The sequence below is a fragment of the Rosa rugosa genome, chromosome 7 (assembly GCF_958449725.1).
Source record: "Rosa rugosa chromosome 7, drRosRugo1.1, whole genome shotgun sequence".
Lineage (NCBI taxonomy): Eukaryota > Viridiplantae > Streptophyta > Magnoliopsida > Rosales > Rosaceae > Rosa > Rosa rugosa.
Window position 1 is genome coordinate 2,664,168 of NC_084826.1, and position 19,544 is coordinate 2,683,711.

Below are 19,544 nucleotides of genomic sequence, written 5' to 3' on the forward strand. Positions count from 1 at the left end.
AACGAATAAGATTAGTGAGGGGAAGAGAGAGAGGGAGATGAGATGAGTCGAGGGATTGAGATCTTGTACTATTTCAGATAGTTAGTGAAGGCTATGGGCTTTCTGTGTTGTCAGTTTAATGACCCTTGGATTGAAGTGAGCTGACGTGGCGAGCTGAGAGTGTTATCCAAGCAGATTATAGCAAAGTGAACTCTAGTAGAGAAGCCGAGTCCGCTTTAATGAAGGTGCCTAGAACTTTCCTTAAAGTTTTTCAAGGTGCCTAAGAATTATTGTCCCAACAGTGCCAACAGATAAGTTACTAAGGGCATCTTCCACCATAGGCCAAAGGCCAAATATATTTAGCCTACTAAAAAGAAAATATTCCCTCTAAGATGCTTATTTGACTTATTAACAAAAAACAGTGCTGCCACAGTAAGCCGAATTCTATAAGCCAAAAATAAAATATTATCATCTCCAACGGCTATAATTTGAAAAGAATAAGAAAAACGGCTAGTTTGACTCACAATTGTATGATGATATTTGTAAATAACGGCTATAAACGGCTAGTTTGACTAATAATGCTATGATGATAATTGTAAATAACGGCTATAATGTTATGATGAGTATTTGTCAATAATTGTTAGTTTCATTGTTTTACTTTCTGTTGTTTATGTTTTAGCACTTCACATTCTAGTACTCTTTTTCTCAGCTCGGAATATATTTCCGAGTATGGTTTTGACGAGGCTATTAATAAAATTAATCTATTTTACTTAAATAAAAACATATGTGTGTGTGTGTGTGTATATCATAAATGACAGGACCCGCCCCAGATTTCACCCTGAAATCCGAAGTGGCCCTGCGGGGCCCACTTTAGAAGAGATTCTACCAAAAATTTGGCGGAACTTCCCCTAAAAGTAGGCTACCCAAAACCTGTAGGAAAACATTTACACTTCTAAATCATCCATCCTTAATCTTCTGGAGCCATCTGCTTCCCAAATCACAACTCCAATTTCACAAATATCAGTCTCAACCCAAAAACAATATTAATCCCATAGGTTATCAGAGCAATACTAATCCACTAGGTAACAAAGAAAACAGAAATAGAATGAGTACGCGGAAGCAATGCTGTTGGCTATGCCTCGACTCCATGTACGCCCGACCTCAACTAATTTCGCCTGCAAACTGGGCATTTGAAACCGAAGGGCCCAGGGGAAAAGTATTGAAAAACACGTTAGCGTGAGTGGACAAAAATAAACAAATTAAAACCAAATGTATTTCATACTTTCCCACATTTTTCGATATATATATAAAATCCGGATGCATGCAACATTTATAAAACACTTACGAAAATAATCCGAAAAACGTTGAACTCCAGAAAACCGACTAGCCCCGCTAGTCACAACAACAGAGTAAAAGATTGAAATTTCAATACTCGAAAATATAAGTCCAGCCCCGCTGGTTAAAGAAACTCAGACTAGTCCCCGCTAGTCAAAAATAGTACAAGTAGGGGAAGATGATAGCCATACGAATAAGCCACTCAGGCTTGGTTGGGTGATAGCCTCCCAGGCTAAAGAACTCCCGTAATATACCCTTACGCCACTAAGTGTAGCGATAGGATACTGGGCTACAGAATTACTGTCACAGAGACAGTAACCTGCGCCACAAAGGCGGAAGGGCTACGGTGATCCCATCACCGCGCCACAAAGGCGGAAAATCAATGCTAGCATGATAAAATCACCCCTCAGTATGGCACAGGGAAACATAACCGAAAACCAAGTAAATCCATAAATACATAAGGCTTCCCCATCTCTCGTAAAAGAATTTCCAATGACGTGTCCCACACGCCAAGATAAACTCAAATTCAAAAGTAAATAAAAGAAAATAAGCATAGTCCAATGACGTGACCCCGCACGCCATAAAATCTTCAAATAATCAAAGTTCTCAAACCGACATTATTGCTAAAGCATTCCCAATGCCAAAACCAAGGATCAAATAAATAAACAAGAAAATAATTCCATCGAAATCCCATTTCGAAAACCTTTCCAAAAATCTCAAATCCATGAATAGGAATATAACTAAAAAAAAAAAAAAAAAAAATTCCGGAAATCACCTCGGAAATAAATAATTCATCAAATAAAATTATAAATCATAAGCAACTTCGGAAACGAATCATTATCGAAAGTAATTATATGAGATAAAACGAAATCCATCTCCGAAATCGAATCACATGCTCGAAATGTAAAATGATAAATAATTAGAGCATAATCAAAGAATAAATGCATGCATCATTTACTTAAAAACAAAAGTCCACTCACAGTACTATTGGGCGACCACGCAAACGAGTTCCTTCATTTAACCGTAGCTCGCGGCATTGCCCTGTACACAATTATATTTCCGTAAACGACAATCCGATAAAATAATTACGAACCTAAACGAAACCCGAAAATCCCTATCTCCATTACTTCTCAAATTCAACCCAAATCTCTTCCACAACACCAATTCCTCAATTTATATATCCCACAACGAAAACGAAGGAAATCCGACGGCCGGATTTCCCACAATTCAATCACAAAACTTCAAACTTCGGAAATTCACAAATAATTCCAAACTCCTCCAAAAATTACCAAACTTCACATACAATCTCTATGATAATTATAGAATTCAACTAGCCAGAAATTGAAATTAAAAAGCTACCCTAGCCGCCGCTACCGCCGTCCACAGTGGCGGCGCCGCCGCCACCGCCACCAGCTCCGATGGCCACCAAACTTTGGCAGCAGCACCTACTCAACGGACCCAATAATTCTTTCAACTGTAACTAAGTTACAAAATGAGCGGAAGTACCTCAACAATTAAGGAGAAGCTTGAACTCAAACTGTGAATAGTGACCGTAATCTTCCAATCGTCGATTCTTCCTCTACACTGCAAATCGTTGCAAAAGATTTGGGGAGCATCATCTACATCGCAAGCCGCTTCCAAATGATTATGGTTCGTCGTCGTCGGTGGCCGGAATAGGAAGAAATCGGCGTTGACTCAAACTGCTACAGTAAACTTCTAAGGCTTGATGCGTCGTTTTCTGGCCAAGCCGCCGTGAGCCACCACCGCCAGCGCCAAGAGGAGGTCGAGACGAGTCCGTAGCCACCGGTTTCACGCTTTTTGGTGGCCGGAAAGAGAAAGCAACCGGAGTTGCAGAGGAGAGAAAGAGAGAGCGACAGCTCGGGGAGAGGAAGAAGAAAACGGGGGGGGAAAGGGGGGGGGGAAAGGGGGAGAGAGAAAAGAGTTACCGGCCATAGTAAAAAATTTTTAAATATATACTAACTACCAATGAACAGTAATTTTACTATTTCGCTTATAACTTTTGCATACGAGCTCCGATTTTTACGTACTACATATGCACGCGCTCGGTTTAACGTCCTCTACAACTTTCATGAAGAACATTTTCTCAAATTTTGACCCGAATAAAAAGTCAACTTTTAGGGCCACCTAAAAGTACTGAAACGACAATAAAAGTGATAGTAAATGTCGTTTACCGTCCTAATGATTAGTAAACCGGTGAATCAAGATACGGGATGTTACAATAAAACTTGAAAATTACACAAACAAACAAAAAAATCTGAACATATCAAATATTAGGTTTATATTGAAGATCTCAACAAGATATTAACAATGATATAATTTTTATATTCTAAAACATTATAAATAACACATTTATATAAGAAAATTATAATTTCATAAATATATAAAACATAATATCTATACTATTATTAAGAGAATAGAGTTTGCTCTCCAACACTGAAAAATTTAACGAATATAACCCTCTAATATTAAAAAATTTTAGAAACTGAAATAACCAACAATGATCATAATGTCAATTTAAAAAATAAAAAGAAATTAAATTCCTTAAAATAAAATAAATAGTAGTTTTCTTTTTTTATCAAATAAATAGTAGTTAATATTGTAGAAAACTACTTTGGTTAAAAAATTACCCACTTACTTTCAAAAAAAAAAAAAAAAAAGACACTCACACACATTATAGTGTGGGGACATGCTAGTTATGTGTGTGGGCACATGCTAGCTAGCTAACTAATGTGGGCACATGTTAGTATAAAGAAATAAAACATAAAAATTAAATGGGACCTACCATTTAGCCTAGTTATGTGTGTGGGCACATGCTAGCTAACTAATGAATATTACTAGTAGGGTGGGCATCTTGTACCGAAATTGCGGTTACTGATCCGAACCACACCGAAAAAACGGTTCGGCAACCGCACTGAACTAAAACGGTGTCGTTTTATGATCACACCGCACTGAACCGTATAAAAGCGGTTCAGTTGCGGTTTCGGGTCATAAACCGCCCGATTTAAACCGACCCACACCGAATTTATTTTAATTACATTTTATTTATTTATTATTTCTCTATTGATGGAAATGTTGGTTTTCAATATATAAGAAATCCATTTTTGATTAGGTTTTCAGTTTGTAATAAGTTGCTATGTTTGCTTGATCATTGATATATATATATATATATGTGTGTGTGTGTGTGTGTGTGTGTGTAATAAGTTGCTATGGTGTTTCTGCAAGTTGCTTGATATTTGGGTGACATTTGCCGATTTGTGTGGACTCTAAATACATTCAAAATTTATTTATGCCTTATTGAAATTGTTAGGTAAAAATAAGCCTGATTTTGACCTTATCTTTCTAGTTGAAATTAATAAATCACTCCAAACAGAAACCGACCAGCACCGCACCAAAAAATGGTGTAACCGAAATAATCAGTTCAACTCTTTTGTAATGCGGTTGCGGTTTGATATATAGGCCAACCGAAAAAAGCAGTTTGATTGCGGTTTGGACCTCAAACCGAACCGAACCGCACCGCGCCCACCCCTAGATATTAGAGTGCGGGTACATGCTAGTTATGTGTGTGGGCACTAGCTAACTAATGTGGGCACATGCTAGTATAAAGAAATAAAACATAAAAATTAAATGGGACCTACCATTTAGCCTATCAAATGGGAAGCCAAATTTGGCTTATGAAATGTTAGCGGGCCATTTTTTTTTCCTTGAAGCCAAATTCTTTTTTTTCCTTAGCAATTATTGTGGGATAAATTGAAAAAGTGATATAGCCTACAGTGGGAGAGAGAGAGATAGGCTATAAATGGTGATATAGCCTAATAAGCCTATGGGGGCAGATGCTCTAAACTTGTGCAAATCTCCAACCAAGCTTCACCTCAAAACTGATCAGATCCGCATAATCTCGATCTCTGTGAGTATCTAGTTTATCATATATGCTAATTCTAATGTTAATTTTGTATTGGATTTGCTTCAAGTTTAGTGTATGCTTCGAACAACTTCATTTTATATGTTGCAGAAAGCCAATAGTTCCAATCATAGTCACCCTTCGTTTAGTTTGAGTTGTTGAAAGATATTTAATGAAAGTGTTTGGAACTTAATTTTCTTGAGGTTCTTCTTTTTATCTTTGCTACCAGGAGTTTTGTCCCGAGAGATAAGAAGTTCCTAATTTTTGTGGAAATCAAACCTGAACTTGAAAACTGATCAGATCAGCATAATCTATCTGTGTTCAATCTCTCTTCGGACAGACTGATCTGCTTTGTTTCCCCTGACTTGTTTCAGTTGCTTGCTAAGAACTTGTAAGTGTTTTATTATTGTTTATCATGTATGTAGTACTTAGTTTTGTTTTGAATTTTGTTCGTAATTTCTATTCAGAGAACCCAGTAACCATCTTTTATTTATTTTTGTCATGTAGCCATTTTCAAATTAGTTTGAATCTGGAGAATTTTTTGGTCCTAAGGAAGCGTGCTTTTACTTGTAGATCTGAGCAGTTATGGCTTCCTCTTCTGTTTCTTCTTCTGTCATCCCCACAAAAGAAAAGTATGATGTCTTCATCAGTTTCAGAGGCCAGGATACTCGCAGGACTTTTACCAGCCATCTTCATGCTGCTCTGATAAGGAGGAAAGTGGAAACCTTCATTGATTACAGACTGGAGAGAGGAGATGAAGTGGGACCCACCCTTCTAAAAGCAATCAAGGAATCAAAGATTTCCGTGATCATTTTCTCGAAAGACTATGCTTCTTCCGCATGGTGCTTGGATGAACTTGCTTATATACTGGAATGCAAGGAAACACATGGACATGTTATACCTATTTTTTATGAAATAGATCCATCACAAGTGCGCTACCAGACCGGAAGTTATGAGACTGCATTTGCTCAACATGAACAATGGTTGAAGGACAAGACGGACAAGGTGGCCAAGTGGAAGGAAGCTTTAGTAAAAGCAGCTAACCTATCTGGGTTTGATTCGACTTCAAAAAATTTTCGGTAACTCTCTAACTTGTACTAATTTCTGCTTTTAACTAATGACGTTGCATGAATAACTATTAATTACCTGTACGGGTCATTTGTGGTAGGGATGATTCCGATTTAGTTGAGCAAGTAGTCAGAGATGTATTGGCTAAATTGAATCGTGAATCGTTAGGCGATTTAAAGGGATTGATTGGAGTTGAAGGCCGCATCAAGAAAATTTTATTGGAATTAGACATTATCCCAGAAGATGTTCGTGTTCGCTCCGTAGTTATCTGGGGCATGGGTGGTATTGGGAAAACCACTCTTGCTGATGCTGTATTTCATGGACTCTCTTCTCAATTCGAAGCTCACTGTTTTCTTCAAAATGTTAGGGAACGATCAGGTACCAAAGGAGGTTTCTCTCCTGAACTGTATCTTTTGCGAAATGTACTTCTTGGAGAATTACTAGGGGACAGGAGTTTAGCTATCCATACTCGAACTATAAGTGCTGTTTACAAAGAGAGGCTCCTCAATACAAAAGTCCTTGTTGTTCTTGATGACGTGAACCATTCAAACCAATTAACTTTTTTAGTTGGAGAAGTTCCATTTGGCCCAGGAAGTAGAATAATTATAACAACTCAAAATATGCAACCAGTTAAGGAGAGTCTACTAGTGAAGAAAGTAGCTGACCATGATGTTAAGATCTACAAGGCCGAGGAATTAAATGGTGATGAATCTCTTCAGCTCTTCCGTTCAAATGCTGCCACACATTGTACAGAAAATCCAGATTTTTTAGAGAAGCAGGTGGCAGATTATGCTGCAGGAATTCCATTAGCCCTTAACATTTTGCGTTCATTATTCCTTCGATGCGAGAGCAAAGAAGAACAGGAACTGTTGTGGGATAAATTGAAAAAGTTTCCCGACGATGAACTTCAGAATATGTACAGAGCAATTATTGATGGATTAAAAAGAAATGAGAAGGAAATATTCCTTGATATAGCATGTTTTCACAAAAGGGAGAAACTTTGTGATGCAAAAAGAATGTTAGCTGCCTGTGGTTTCTTTCCGGATGATGGAATTAAAATTCTCATTGATATGTCTCTCATATCAATTAAAGACAACTGCATATGGATGCACGATGTGATCCAAGAAGTGGCTTGGGAGTTAGTACGGGAGGAATGTACTGAAGAGCCAGGAAAGCGCAGTAGGTTGCACAATGGTGAGGATGTCTGTAATGTATTGAAAAAGAATACGGTAAGAGCTCAATGCATTGTCTTTTTTTCTTTTCTTTTTTTTTTTTTATCTGAAAAAGTTTATGAATTTTCAGATGATAAAACACCTAGAAGATACTAATTTCTGAAAAACTAGTTAAATGGATTTCCACAAATTACTGTAGTTTTCAGTTTTTTTTTTTTTGTCTTTTTTTCCTTCAGGGAACTGCAAAAGTTAAAAGCATTTCCAGCAGGAATTGTGGTAACAAGCTAACTTTGGATCCTCAAGCTTTCACAGGGATGCATAACTTAAGATTCCTTATGCTTAGATTTATACATGTTGACGACAAGGCAAATCTAGAGTATCTTCCTGATGCCCTTCAATATCTCCATTGGCATAGTTACCCTTTGAAATCTTTGCCATCAAAGTTTTCTCCAGACAATCTTGTTGAGCTTCATATGCCCTGGAGCAAACTCAAGAGACTTTGGAATAAAGGCCAGGTATGCTTAAGTTCGTATATAAATGCATTAAATATAATTCTTGGAAAAGTTATTTATTCGGGTTTTAGTTATTCTTAATTGCCTATTCTCTTTAATTTGCTACAGACTCCTGAGAACTTGAAAAGGATTGATCTTAGTTACTCCAGGGACCTGGCTGAAGTTGGAGAGCTGTCAAATAGTGTAAACATTGAGAGTATAAATCTTCAAGGCTGTAAAAGTTTGGTTCAAGTTCTGGATTTGTCTCAGTGTGTATACATCAAGAGTATAAATCTCCTAGGCTGTGTAAGTTTGGTTCAAGTTCCAGACCTCTCAAAGAGTTTAAACATTGAGAGTATAAATCTTCAAAGCTGTGCAGGTTTGGTTCAAGTTCCTTCATACTTTGAAAAGTTTACCAAGCTTTCTCATCTGAATTTGGGATATTGCTCGAAGATTAGTATTCTACCAAACATACCAAGCAAGATGGAATTCTTAGATTTAAGTGAAACTGCAATAGAAGAATTGCCTCCATCAATTTGGTCTCTTGAAAAACTTCTTAAATTGAATCTTCAAAGATGTAGTTCCATTAAGAATTTTTCGAGCAATCCATGGAAGATGAAATCCCTCAATCATCTTTCTTTGAGCATGACAAAAATAGAAACAGTTCCCTCGTCATCATTCATGTGTATGACTGGGATCATTTCACTCGACCTGAGTCATTGTCATTGCCTCCTCAGTCTGCCAACCGACATTTGTAAGTTGAAATCTCTTGAGAGACTTGATCTCTCTGATTGCTCTAGTTTCACAACATTTCCGGAAATTGCCGAGCCTATGGGACATCTGCAGTATCTGAATTTGAGTTGGACGGAAATTAAAGAGCTGCCCTCATCGGTTGGGAATCTTGTTGGGCTTAAGACATTAGATTTATCGCACTGCGAAAGCCTCGAATTACTCCCAAACAGCTTCTACAATTTAAACCTTCTCGAGTGGTTCTCACTTATTGGCTGTAAGAAGCTAAAAGAATTGCCTCTCTCGTTCGTTTTGTGCTCTTTGATAAACCTAAACCTTGGAGGCTGCAGGTTGTTAGAAGAAATTCCCGATTGCTTCACTAGCTTTCCCGCATTGCAAGTCTTAAATCTAAGTGAAACCATGATTGAGACCATACCTCCCACCATCAACCAAGTTTTTGGGCTCAAGTCTCTGAGACTTGACCAGTGCGAGCGGCTTCAATCTTTGCCAGTGCTCCCATGTCTTCTAGAAAAGTTCGACGCAACAGAGTGCAGGAGACTTGAGATAGTGCCAGTTTCAGTGACTGCACAGACACAATGTTTGGATCAAATACTTTATGGGAAGAGGACCGAGAGACATACATACGCAGGTTGCGTTAATTTGGATAAAAATGCAAGGAGCAACATAATGGATGATGCACACTTCAGAATTATGCGAATGGCAACTGCTTGTAATCTTGTAAGTCTCTCTCTCTCTCTCTCTCTCTCTCTCTCATATGTTGAATAACCATGACGTCTCTCTCTCTCTCTTTCTCTCTCATATGTTGAATAACCATGACGTTTATATATGACATGTACTGCAGAAACGTTTATCATCTGGTAAAGTAGAGTTATTGTGTCCGGGAAATGAAATTCCAAAATGGTTTAGCTGTCAAACGGAGGGATCTTCAATGAATATTAAGCTTCCTCTGCATTGGTCTGATTCAAACCTCTTGGGTATTGCTTTCTGCTCTGTTTGTCCAATCCATGATCGTCATGATCTTGACTATCGATGTGAGATGATTCTCAAAACCAGCAATGGTGAAACACATACTGTGAATTTGGGAAGCACGAAGCACTTCAGTACTGGGAATCAGACGGCTGAAACAGAGCACGTGTTGGTGTGGTATGACACAGTCCATGCAATTTCAGATGAAGCAAAATGGTCTACGGAAGCCTCTTTTGACTTCTATACAGCGCGCAATCGTGAACTGTTAAATAACGTGAAAAGGTGTGGGGTCTGCTTTCTGTATACCCAAGGCCCAGATGATGATGCTCTGAAATTTGAAGTCATTCGTCCAGAACAAGTTACAACAACTAGGAGATTTGAGGATGAAGCTAGTGGAAGTCAGATGTGGAGACGCCGCGGCCGCTTTGAGGATGAAGCTAGTGGAAGTCAAATGTGGGGACGCCGCGGCCGCTTTGAGGATGAAGCTAGTGGAAGTCAAATGTGGAGACGCCGCGGCCGCTTTGAGGATGAAGCTAGTGGAAGTCAAATGTGGAGACGCCGCGGCCGCTTTGAGGATGAAGCTAGTGGAAGTCAAATGTGGAGCGGCTGCTTTGAGCATGAAGCTAGTGGAAGTCAAACGTCTGGTCAGTTTGATACTGGAAGTGAAACTTATGGTGAGTACGATTGGGTAAGTGAAACTTTTTTTTTTGAAGAATGGGTAAGTGAAACTTATGGTGAGTATGATTGGGGAAGTGGTGAGCGTGGTGGTGGAAGTGAATTTTCTCCTTTTTTTTTCTTTTTCTTTTTTCTTTTTCTTTTGGTTTGGTGGTGGACATGTTTGAGGAAATTACCACTACCACTAGGCACTAGCTACAATGGGCTAGTGTTTATTCCCATGCGCTAGATTCATAACTTACAGCCCATGCGGTCAATTTTAAGAGTATCGGCCTGTTTGCATTTCCATTTCTCCCAAAATTGAACTCGTCAAATTCATTTCTCCCAAATTAAAACCCTCTCTTCCATTTCGGCGAAGCTACGCGGCAAAGCAAGACGGCGAAGTTCGCGCCGAAGCAAGGCAGCGAAGAGTTTGGTCCGGGCTGCAACTCTATCGTCGAGCAAGGCGGGCTGCAAGTTTCAAGGTCATACGTTCTCACGTCAGTAGACCACTCGGTTCACATGCTTGTCGGGTGCATGCCAGAGCTTGCCTCACTGAAGGTGCCTGGAACTTTCCTTAAATGTCTTAAATCATCTCAGCTAGCGACTAAGAATTATTGTCCCAACAGTTCTGAAGGCCAACAGGAAACTTCTGCAAATCTCCAACCAAGCGTCACCTGAAAAAACTGATCAAATCCGCATAATCTCGATCTCTGTGAGTATCTAGTTCATCACATATGCTAATTCTAATGTTAATTTTGTATATGTATATATATATATATATATATATATATATATATATATATATATATATAACCGCTATTCTTCGTTATCCATAAAAATTAAATTTTTAGAGTTAGCTTTATATCACATCTCCATAAAGTTAATACCATTTAACCGTATAAGAGAGAGCCTCCCTCTCGACTCTAAAGAAAACCCTAGCGCCGCTCCCATGGTTCGGCTTCCATGGAGGCCTTTGCCGCCTCCACATTCTCGATTGCTCCAGCCTGTTGATCGGCCCTTTCCTCGTTTCAGGGACTGGTGGATTGCATGTTATTTGGATTGCCTCAGCTTCCGGCGGGGATGGTGTCTTGGTTGGAGGAGGAGACCCGAGATCGGGTTCAAGCGGCGTCTCCCTTCTTATACGGATTGGAAGATTTTTGATGGAGCAAGGTACATGAATGGCAGTAGAGTCTTTGCAGAAGGGAATCAGAGCCTTGCTTTGGTGGAAGATCATGATGTTGTGGTTATTGTGGGTGCAGATCGACAGCGGCGACTGGATTGGGCAAGCACTGAGTCTGGATGCCGTGTTCTTGGGGGTCCAGATCAGTGTGATGGGGTACTCACGAGATCTATGGAAGATCTGGGTTTGGGACCCAGAGATTAATGATCTGCCCGCTGGTTTTGCCAGATTTTGGTGGTTTTCTGCCACCGGGAGAGTAGTCTCTGGTCATATTCAAGGGCAAGGAGGAGAGGATCAAGCTTGGGTCGTCTGGTCCTTAGTTCGAATGTGGTGTCAACAAACCATATCTCGTGACCTGCTGGATCTTCCATTTGTGGGAGGCTCTTTGCAATCTACTAGTATTTTCGTACACCAATTGAGGTCTCTAAGCGAACTTACTTGTTGTTCAGTTGCTTTGAGTCATGTATCTTTCACTAGGTTGCGATTTTCTCTTGTTTGTCGCTTGTCTAATTGTGTGTATTTGTTTGCAATGAGGGTCACCTGTCATATGTTTGGTGGCTTGTGCCATTCGAATTCTGTTGGTATGAGACAACCTATGATGTACGTGCTTTCTGGCCATGGATAAGTAATGAAGTTATCTATTTCTCAAAAAAAAAAAAAAAACCATTTAACCGTATCAATCTTTTCTGCTAAAAATATATGATAGAAAAATAAACGTCAGTTAACTAACTCTTTTATTTCAACTTGTTAACCGACATATTGTCACAGGGTTCAGTTACAAAGTCTATTAAGAATTTTAAACTATGGAAGAAGTTTTATCAAAGGATTATCTCAAAAAGAGATCCCTCTGATAGAAAATTAAAGAAAAATAAAGAATTTTGTTTGACAGAAAAAGACAAAAGAATATTAAGACAAATTAAACAAGGTGGGAAAAAAATCTCTAGAAATGGGGTAAATAGACAAAAACCCATTTAAAAAGGATTAAATTCTGTTTAGTCCCTGTACTATGACCATTTTTTCGTTTCAGTCCCTGACATTCTCAATTAATCTGAAAAGTCCCTAACGTCAAAATTTCCGTCTGATTGGTCCTCCCGCGTCAAATTAGGAGTTGGTCTTAGGTGAAATGTCCAATATACCCCTCTGTTATTTCTTTTTCCTTTTTAATTTCTTTTTCTCCTTTTTTTTTTCTTTTTCCTTTTTAATTTCTTTTTTCTTTTTCCTTTTTAATTTCTTTTTTGCTTTTTTATTTTTTATTTTTCCTTTTTAATTTCTTTTTTTTCCTTTTTCCTTTTTTCTTTTTTCTTTTTTCTTTTTAATGACCATCGTATCCTGCTGCATCGGTAGCGCCACGTCGGCGAACCAATCTAGATCGACCCAAAACCCCAATTCTTGTTCTCCATGCCGGCGGCCCATTTTTTTTTTCTTTTTTCTTTTTCCTTTTTAATTTCTTTTTTCCTTTTCCTTTTTTTGTTTTTCTTTTTTCCTTTTTAATTTCTTTTTCCTTTTTCTTTTCTTTTTCTTTTTTCTTTTTTCTTTTTCCTTTTTGATGACCATCGTATCCTGCTGCATCAGTAGCGCCACGTCGGCAAACCAATCCAGATCGACCCGAAACCCCAATTATTATTCTCCACACCGGCGGCCATTTTCCTTTTCCATCACTATTCTTCTTCTTCACTTCTGGTTTTGGTCAACTTGGCCATCAAAAACCATCATTTCAATCAGACCCAAAATCCAAATCACCATTTTGAGCAAGACCCAAAAACCTCAGGGTCTGAAAAATGGTAGTTTTCAGTGAAAAGTTTCCAGATTGAGGCTTGATGTGGAGAGAGAAAGTGAGATTTGAGTGGGAGAGAGAAGTAGGCTGTGAAAACAAGAAGGGAGTGGTTTAGCGGCGAATTTTCGAGCTGATTGGGATCTGCTTGTGTTTGGGAGATGGCGTCGGCGATGATGGAGGTGAGGGCGGATCCCAACAGAGGGAGATGGCTTCAGAGAAGGTGAAGAAGTGATCGATCAGCTCCTAACCTCTTGCTTTTGCTCGATGTCCATCTCTGCACCGCCAAGCTAGGTCTTTGCTGGGTTTGGTTTCAATTTGGGGAGAGAAACAGATGGGTTGTGGAGTTTGATCGGAATGGGATTGGTGGGTTGAGGAAGGAGAAAGTAGGCAAAATGAAAAGAAAAAAAAAAGGAAAAAAAGAAATTAAAAAGGAACAAGAAAAAAAGAAGAAAAAGCAAAAAAGATATTAAAAAGAAAAAAGAAAAAAAGGAAAAAAAGAAAAAAGAAAAAAAAAGGAGAAAAAGAAATTAAAAAGAAAAAATAAAAATAAAAGGAGAAAAAGAAATTAAAAAGGAAAAAGAAATAACAGAGGGGTATATTGGACATTTCACCTAAGGCCAACTCCTAATTTGAGGCGGGAGGGACCAATCAGACGGAAATTTTGACGTTAGGGACTTTTCAGATTAATTGATAATGTCAGGGACTGAAACGAAAAAAGGGTCATAGTACAGGGACTAAACATAATTTAATCCATTTAAAAATTTACAAAATATATAAAAAGGAATAATGTTAAGAAATAGAAATTAACGCGCTGCACGCGCTCTAGGTTTTCAAAAAAGTCTTCTCCTCTCTGTCCGGCGGCGCGTCCTCGGGGCGTTGTCGTCGGACGGGCTTCGTTGTTTGCCTGAGTTGGTTGAGGAAGTGGTTGGGGGTTCGTCTGGACCGCCGCGAGTGGATGGAGGTGGTGGAGGAGATCGTAGTCCCTGTAGAGTGGAGGCTCGGTTCTGATTGCCGACTTTGGTTCTGGATTGGGCGGTTGCGAGGCCTTCTCGTGGTCGATGGTTTGTGTCTGGTGGGGGAGTCCAACATGGGCGGAATCGGAGGACTTCTGGGGGAGCTTTTCAGGATTGGATCTGTGGGTATTTCCAGATCTGATCCCGAGAGGGTGGATGCCTGGATTGGAGGAGGTTGGACCGGGAAGCGCAGACGGTGGCGGCCGGCTGGAGAACGGGCAGTGGAGCAACTGTCTTGGGGCGTACAGGTTGCTGGAGCACCGACGGTGGCGACCGGTCTACAGCGGTGGTGCAACAGGGACTTTGGGCTGTTGGTTGAGGCTGCACCAGAGTTGGGCTGGGCCTGGCTTCGTGGCTATGATCTTCTTGCTGCTTAGGTTTGTGGTTGGAGTTGGGCTCTTTTTTTGGGCCTGGCTTATACTGTTTTTTTGTTTAAAGTTTCTACTTACTTATGTTGTTTAATTTTGTTGCGCTTTTTGCGAGTAATAAGTCCCTGCATTAGTTGTGTAGGGCTAGTCGGGCCTTTTGCCTGTGCGTGCACTCAAAGTGCCTTGTCTGCTCTGGGTAGGCAGCGAGTTCCTTGCTTCGTCAAATGGTCGCTACCTCCTAGTGGCAGGGTGAGACTAAGTGTCACTGGATATATTTTCCAGTGACAACATGGTGGGAAAGCTGTGATTATGGAAATTATGCTATGCTGTATTCGAGTTGCATATCGAGTTATCTTTCCGTTGTGTTACCGCTGCGAAGCAAATAAAGCCGTCTGGAGCGCGTTCTTTGCTAGTATGTGCATATTTGAATACAAGTGTTTAGTAGAGTCTCATGATATTATTTCAGGATGTACTCTAAGTGCCTATTGTAATCAGGGGTTTAGGCTCAATGTCCCCCTTGTATTCGACAGTTTCATTAATCAAGGCTTGAGGGCAGCCGCACCAGCCCTTTATTCAAAAAAAAAAAAAAAAAAACAAGATTTAAATCAAATCCTTGAAGTTTATTTTCCAAAATCAGGAGATAAACTAATCTTAGAAACAGATGCTTCATATAACTGTTGGGGATGTGTATTAAAAGCAATTCCTGCAGAAAAATGGGAAGAAAGAATCCTCCCATGTCTGAAAATAAAATAAGGGTTAGGAAACTGCCTATTCCCAAGAAACTTCAAAAAGAAGAATTAATATGCGGATATAATTCCGAAAAATTTAAACCAAATGAGATTAAATACGTAATCTTCGAAAAGGAGCTCTTAGCAATAAAACTTGCTTTAAAAAGGTTTCATATTGGCTCATGAGAATTTTATTATCAGAACTGATAATCAAGAAGTTCTTGATTTCCTTATTAATAAAATAAATATTTTAGAAGGAAGAAGATTTAAATGGTATAATTATATTGCAATGTATACTCTTGAGGTAGAACATCTCAAGAGTTCTAATAATTTTCTTGCTGATTATTTGAGCAGATATGGATAAAGGCAAGGAAATTGTAGATCCATCTAACACAGGATGGATTACTATTGCTAAAAAAGCACCATCTCAAAGTTCTTCCAGTTCACCAAGGCCAACCCAGCCTTCTTCCTGGACACATTTTTTCTGATATTTATAGCAAAATTCACGATCATGAGCAGGTAATTAAAGACATGTTTATGGAATATTCAGAATCACTGAATATGAAAGAGTTTGGTATCCCTCGATTTTTAAGTCCTTGGTGAAGATACGATCAATCACTTCCTACGAGCTAGTGAGATTCAAACTCACTTGAGGTGGAAATGCTCAAACAAATGACACTATTGAGGTGAACGTATTGATAATAATAAGCAAGAAGGCCGATGATCATAAACCTCCCATATCAAATAACAGTTTAAACCCAGAAGGCCCAACTCAAGAAAGCTTAAGACCCAAGCCCATCACGAAGAGTGAGCCCAAGACCATTTCTCATCGGCATACACTGGTCGAAAACCCTTTCTCTTCTCTCCCAATTCTCCCTTGCGAAGTAGTTTCAGTCCCTAACCAGTCCTCCTCTGATGAGCTGAGTGCCATTTCAGCTAAGCCTATAATACCAATAAGTCTGCTCTTCTCTGCTTATATTTCTAGCAACTTTTCACTTGGGTTGTTTTTGTTTCTCAAACTTTCTTCACCGATTTGTTTCTCTGGAACAATCAATAGGGTTTATAGAAAAAACTTTATCTTGTTCAAATGAATCCTCGGTTGAGTCTTCATGTATTGTTCTTCGATTTTCTTGTTTCTCTGTGTAATTTGAAGTACAAATTGTAATTGTGGTTTTGTTTGTGTTAGATCTTTTATCAGAAAAAGGTTTAGGCTTGCTGTTGTAGTTGAGTTTGTGCCAGAATTATGGGTAATGCTGTGAGCAATTGGAAAAAGTAAGATTGGGAAGTTCCTGGTTCAGCCTTCACCTTATGTTTCCCTGATTGCTAAAATATGGTTTAATTAGCCGTATTTGGTTGTTGAAGTTTGAAACTTTGGATACGACATTGCTATTGGAATTGGTGTAATGGGTTTTGTAAGACTATTGCTGGTTGTTCTGTAGATGCAAGTTTCTGAAATTCGATAATGTTATGGACACGTCATTTTGAAGCTAGTCTAAAATTTTTCATATCTTGTGAATTATGGCAGTGTTGTATTCCAAGTTGTGGATGTAATACTGGTTTTGCATTTGAGTGGTGGATGAAGTGAATAATGATTTCTCACTTTGTGGTAATGCAGGCAGTGATTGAGAAACAAGGCATTGATATATTGTGCTGAAGAGCTTTAGTGGGTTTTCAGAAAATGATACGAATCTTAAAGATTAAGCCCCTAATATCTACGCTCGAGTCTTCTTCAAGCCATCAGTTCCTTCAGAGGTGCTCTGTGTGTGGTCCTGCAAAGGGTAAGTCGAAGACAAAAACTGCAGCGCCTCTGAAGCACTCAAAGATAGCTACAAAAAAGGTTCTGGAGATGGTGCTCCTAAAGGTGCAGAGGAAATTCACGCAGTGCTATGTAGGCCTCAGAACTCTCCAGAAATAACCCAAGCACGCGATCCATTTTCATGACTTGACAACCCACGACGTGACCCAACCGGAAGATAAAATACTTGCACTGCAACTAAAGAGTTGCCTTCATCAATTTGGTCTCTTAAAAAACTTGCTAAACTGAATCTTTCTAGCTGTTCAGGCATTAAGAATCTTCCAAGAAGCCCTAGGACGCTGAAATGCCTGGCATTTCGTGAGTGTGTATCTGCGGGATCATTTCAGTCGTACTGCAAGATAGCAAACAGCTTGTGAGGCTCCCAGCCAGCATCTATGAGTTAAAATCTCTGAAGTTCCCAGAAGTCTTGGAGGTAATGGAATGTCTCGAGTTTCTTCATGTACATAATTAAGAAATTGTAGAGGTACCCTCGTCAATTGAAAATTTTGTTGGGCTTAAAACACTAGAGATATCTTCATGTGGAAGCCTTGAGTTTGTCCCCAACAGCATTAAACGTTCTTGGGCATTTCTCAGTGACTTACAGGCTGCTTGAAACTGAAAAGATTGCCTCCCATGTCAGTGATTTTGTGCCCTTGATATCTCTAGACCTCAGTGATTGCCAATTTTTAGAAGAAATCCCTGATGGCCTCATTGGTTCAACCTCATTGCAAAGACTAAATCTAAGTGGAACCATGATTCAGACCATCAATTCAACAATCAAACAAGCGTCTGGGCTCAAGTATCTGAACACAAGTAACTGCAAGCGCCTTCAATCTTTGCCAGAGCTCCCATGTCTTCCAACTTCGGTGGCAAATGGCTGCCCGACACTGAAGATGGTGTCATATCCAATGACTGCACCCACACAAGATTTGAATCGGAGGCATTCATTTTTTTGTTTCTATAAATTTGGTTGAGAATTCAAGAAGCAACATGATGGATGATGCACGGCTCAGAATTGTGAGAATGGCAACAGTATGTCTCTTGCTCTCTCACAGACACACACACACACACACACACTGTCTCACTGATATTAAATTGGAGTAGATTCCTCTGCTTTCTAATGACTCAAAAGCATTGACGAGTTGGATAACCATGATGTCTATAACTCTATAATTCTATATATTATACAGGATCATCATTATATCGTACCGTTACTCTAATATGTCCGGGAACTGAGATCCCAAAGTAGTTCAGCTGTGAAAAAGAGGGATCTTCAATAAAAACCAAGCTTCCTCTGCACTGGTCTGATGATAAAAACTTCTTGGGTTTGCTCTGTCGGCTGTTTTGCCATTCTATACAGCATATTCTGTCACACTTCAATGTGAATGCAATCTCACAACCATAATGGATGATGCAAAGTTCAGAATTATGCGAATGGCTACTGCTTGTAATCTTGTACGTCTCTCTCTCTCTCTCTCTCTCATGTAGAATAACCATGAAGTTTATATATGGCATGTACCTGCAGAAACGTTTGTCATCTGGTAAAGCAGAGTTCATGTGTCCGGGAAATGAAATTCCTAAATGGTTTAGCTGTCGAACGGAGGGATCTTCAATGAACATTAAGCTTCCTTTGTACTGGTCTGATGATTCAAACTTCTTGGGTATTGCTCTGTGCTCTGTTTGTGCAATCAGTGTCCCATTTCTTTTTCATAGGTATGAATGTGATATGATTCTCAAAAACCAACAATGGTGAAACCCATAGTGTCAATTTGGCAAGTACAGAGGGCAACAAGACTGATGACCCGACTGTTGACACTGATCACGTGTTGGTGTGGTATGATACAGTCCATGCAATTTCAGATCAAGCAAAATGGTCTGCGAAAGCCTCGTTTGACTTCTATACAGTACTCTGTCGTAAGCGGTGGAATAAAGTGAAAAGGTGTGGGGTCTGCTTTCTGTATGCCCAAGGCCAAGATGATGATGCTCTGAAATTTGAAGTCATTCATCCACAACAAGTTGCTACAACTAGGAGAAGTCATTTCAGAAGCCTCCCAAATAAGAGTCACCAGTCTCACCCAGTGAATGAAAATGTTTGGAAGACTATTGGGAGTTTGAAGGTCCGTCCAATTATCAAATCTTTCTTTCGTAGAGTACTTTGTAATGCACTGCCTACCACTGTCAACTTGTTCAGAAGCAATCTGGTAAGAAATCCCATGTGCCCCATCTGCCATAAAGACAAAGAATCAATATACCATGTGCTGTTATTATGCCCTTGGGTGGAGACAGTCTGGTTTGGCTCCCCTTTAGGTTATAAAATTAACGAATGCCAAATCACTACTATTCATAAGT

The 19,544-nt window shown here is 39.4% G+C and overlaps 1 protein-coding gene and 1 long non-coding RNA gene across 9 annotated transcripts; one reads left to right on the plus strand and one right to left on the minus strand.

Annotated features, from left to right (window-relative positions):
- Positions 1 to 922: 922 nt before the first annotated feature.
- On the minus strand, positions 923 to 3,221 carry LOC133723847 (uncharacterized). Its single transcript, XR_009853300.1, has 3 exons — positions 2,821 to 3,221; positions 2,295 to 2,355; positions 923 to 1,161 (listed from the first exon to the last, which is right to left on the minus strand). It is a non-coding gene; the product is annotated as an uncharacterized LOC133723847 (long non-coding RNA).
- A 1,871-nt stretch (positions 3,222 to 5,092) lies between these two features.
- Positions 5,093 to 12,193, plus strand: LOC133721420 (disease resistance protein RUN1-like). 8 transcript variants are annotated; one of them, XM_062148032.1, is made up of 10 exons: positions 5,096 to 5,239; positions 5,463 to 5,624; positions 5,807 to 6,312; positions 6,402 to 7,530; positions 7,710 to 7,988; positions 8,094 to 9,431; positions 9,556 to 10,354; positions 10,714 to 11,049; positions 11,370 to 11,507; positions 11,597 to 12,193. In XM_062148032.1, exons 3-8 carry the CDS (start codon positions 5,819 to 5,821, stop codon positions 11,013 to 11,015), a joined length of 4,341 nt encoding a protein of 1,446 aa, XP_062004016.1. In that variant the 5' UTR covers positions 5,096 to 5,239; positions 5,463 to 5,624; positions 5,807 to 5,818; the 3' UTR covers positions 11,016 to 11,049; positions 11,370 to 11,507; positions 11,597 to 12,193. The 8 variants fall into 8 exon arrangements, with proteins under 8 accessions (XP_062004017.1, XP_062004018.1, XP_062004016.1 ...); XM_062148036.1 differs by having other exon boundaries at positions 5,097 to 5,239; positions 10,714 to 10,895; positions 10,964 to 11,049; positions 11,370 to 12,193; XM_062148033.1 differs by having other exon boundaries at positions 5,093 to 5,239; positions 5,741 to 6,312; positions 11,370 to 12,193.
- The last annotated feature ends 7,351 nt before the right edge of the window (positions 12,194 to 19,544 follow it).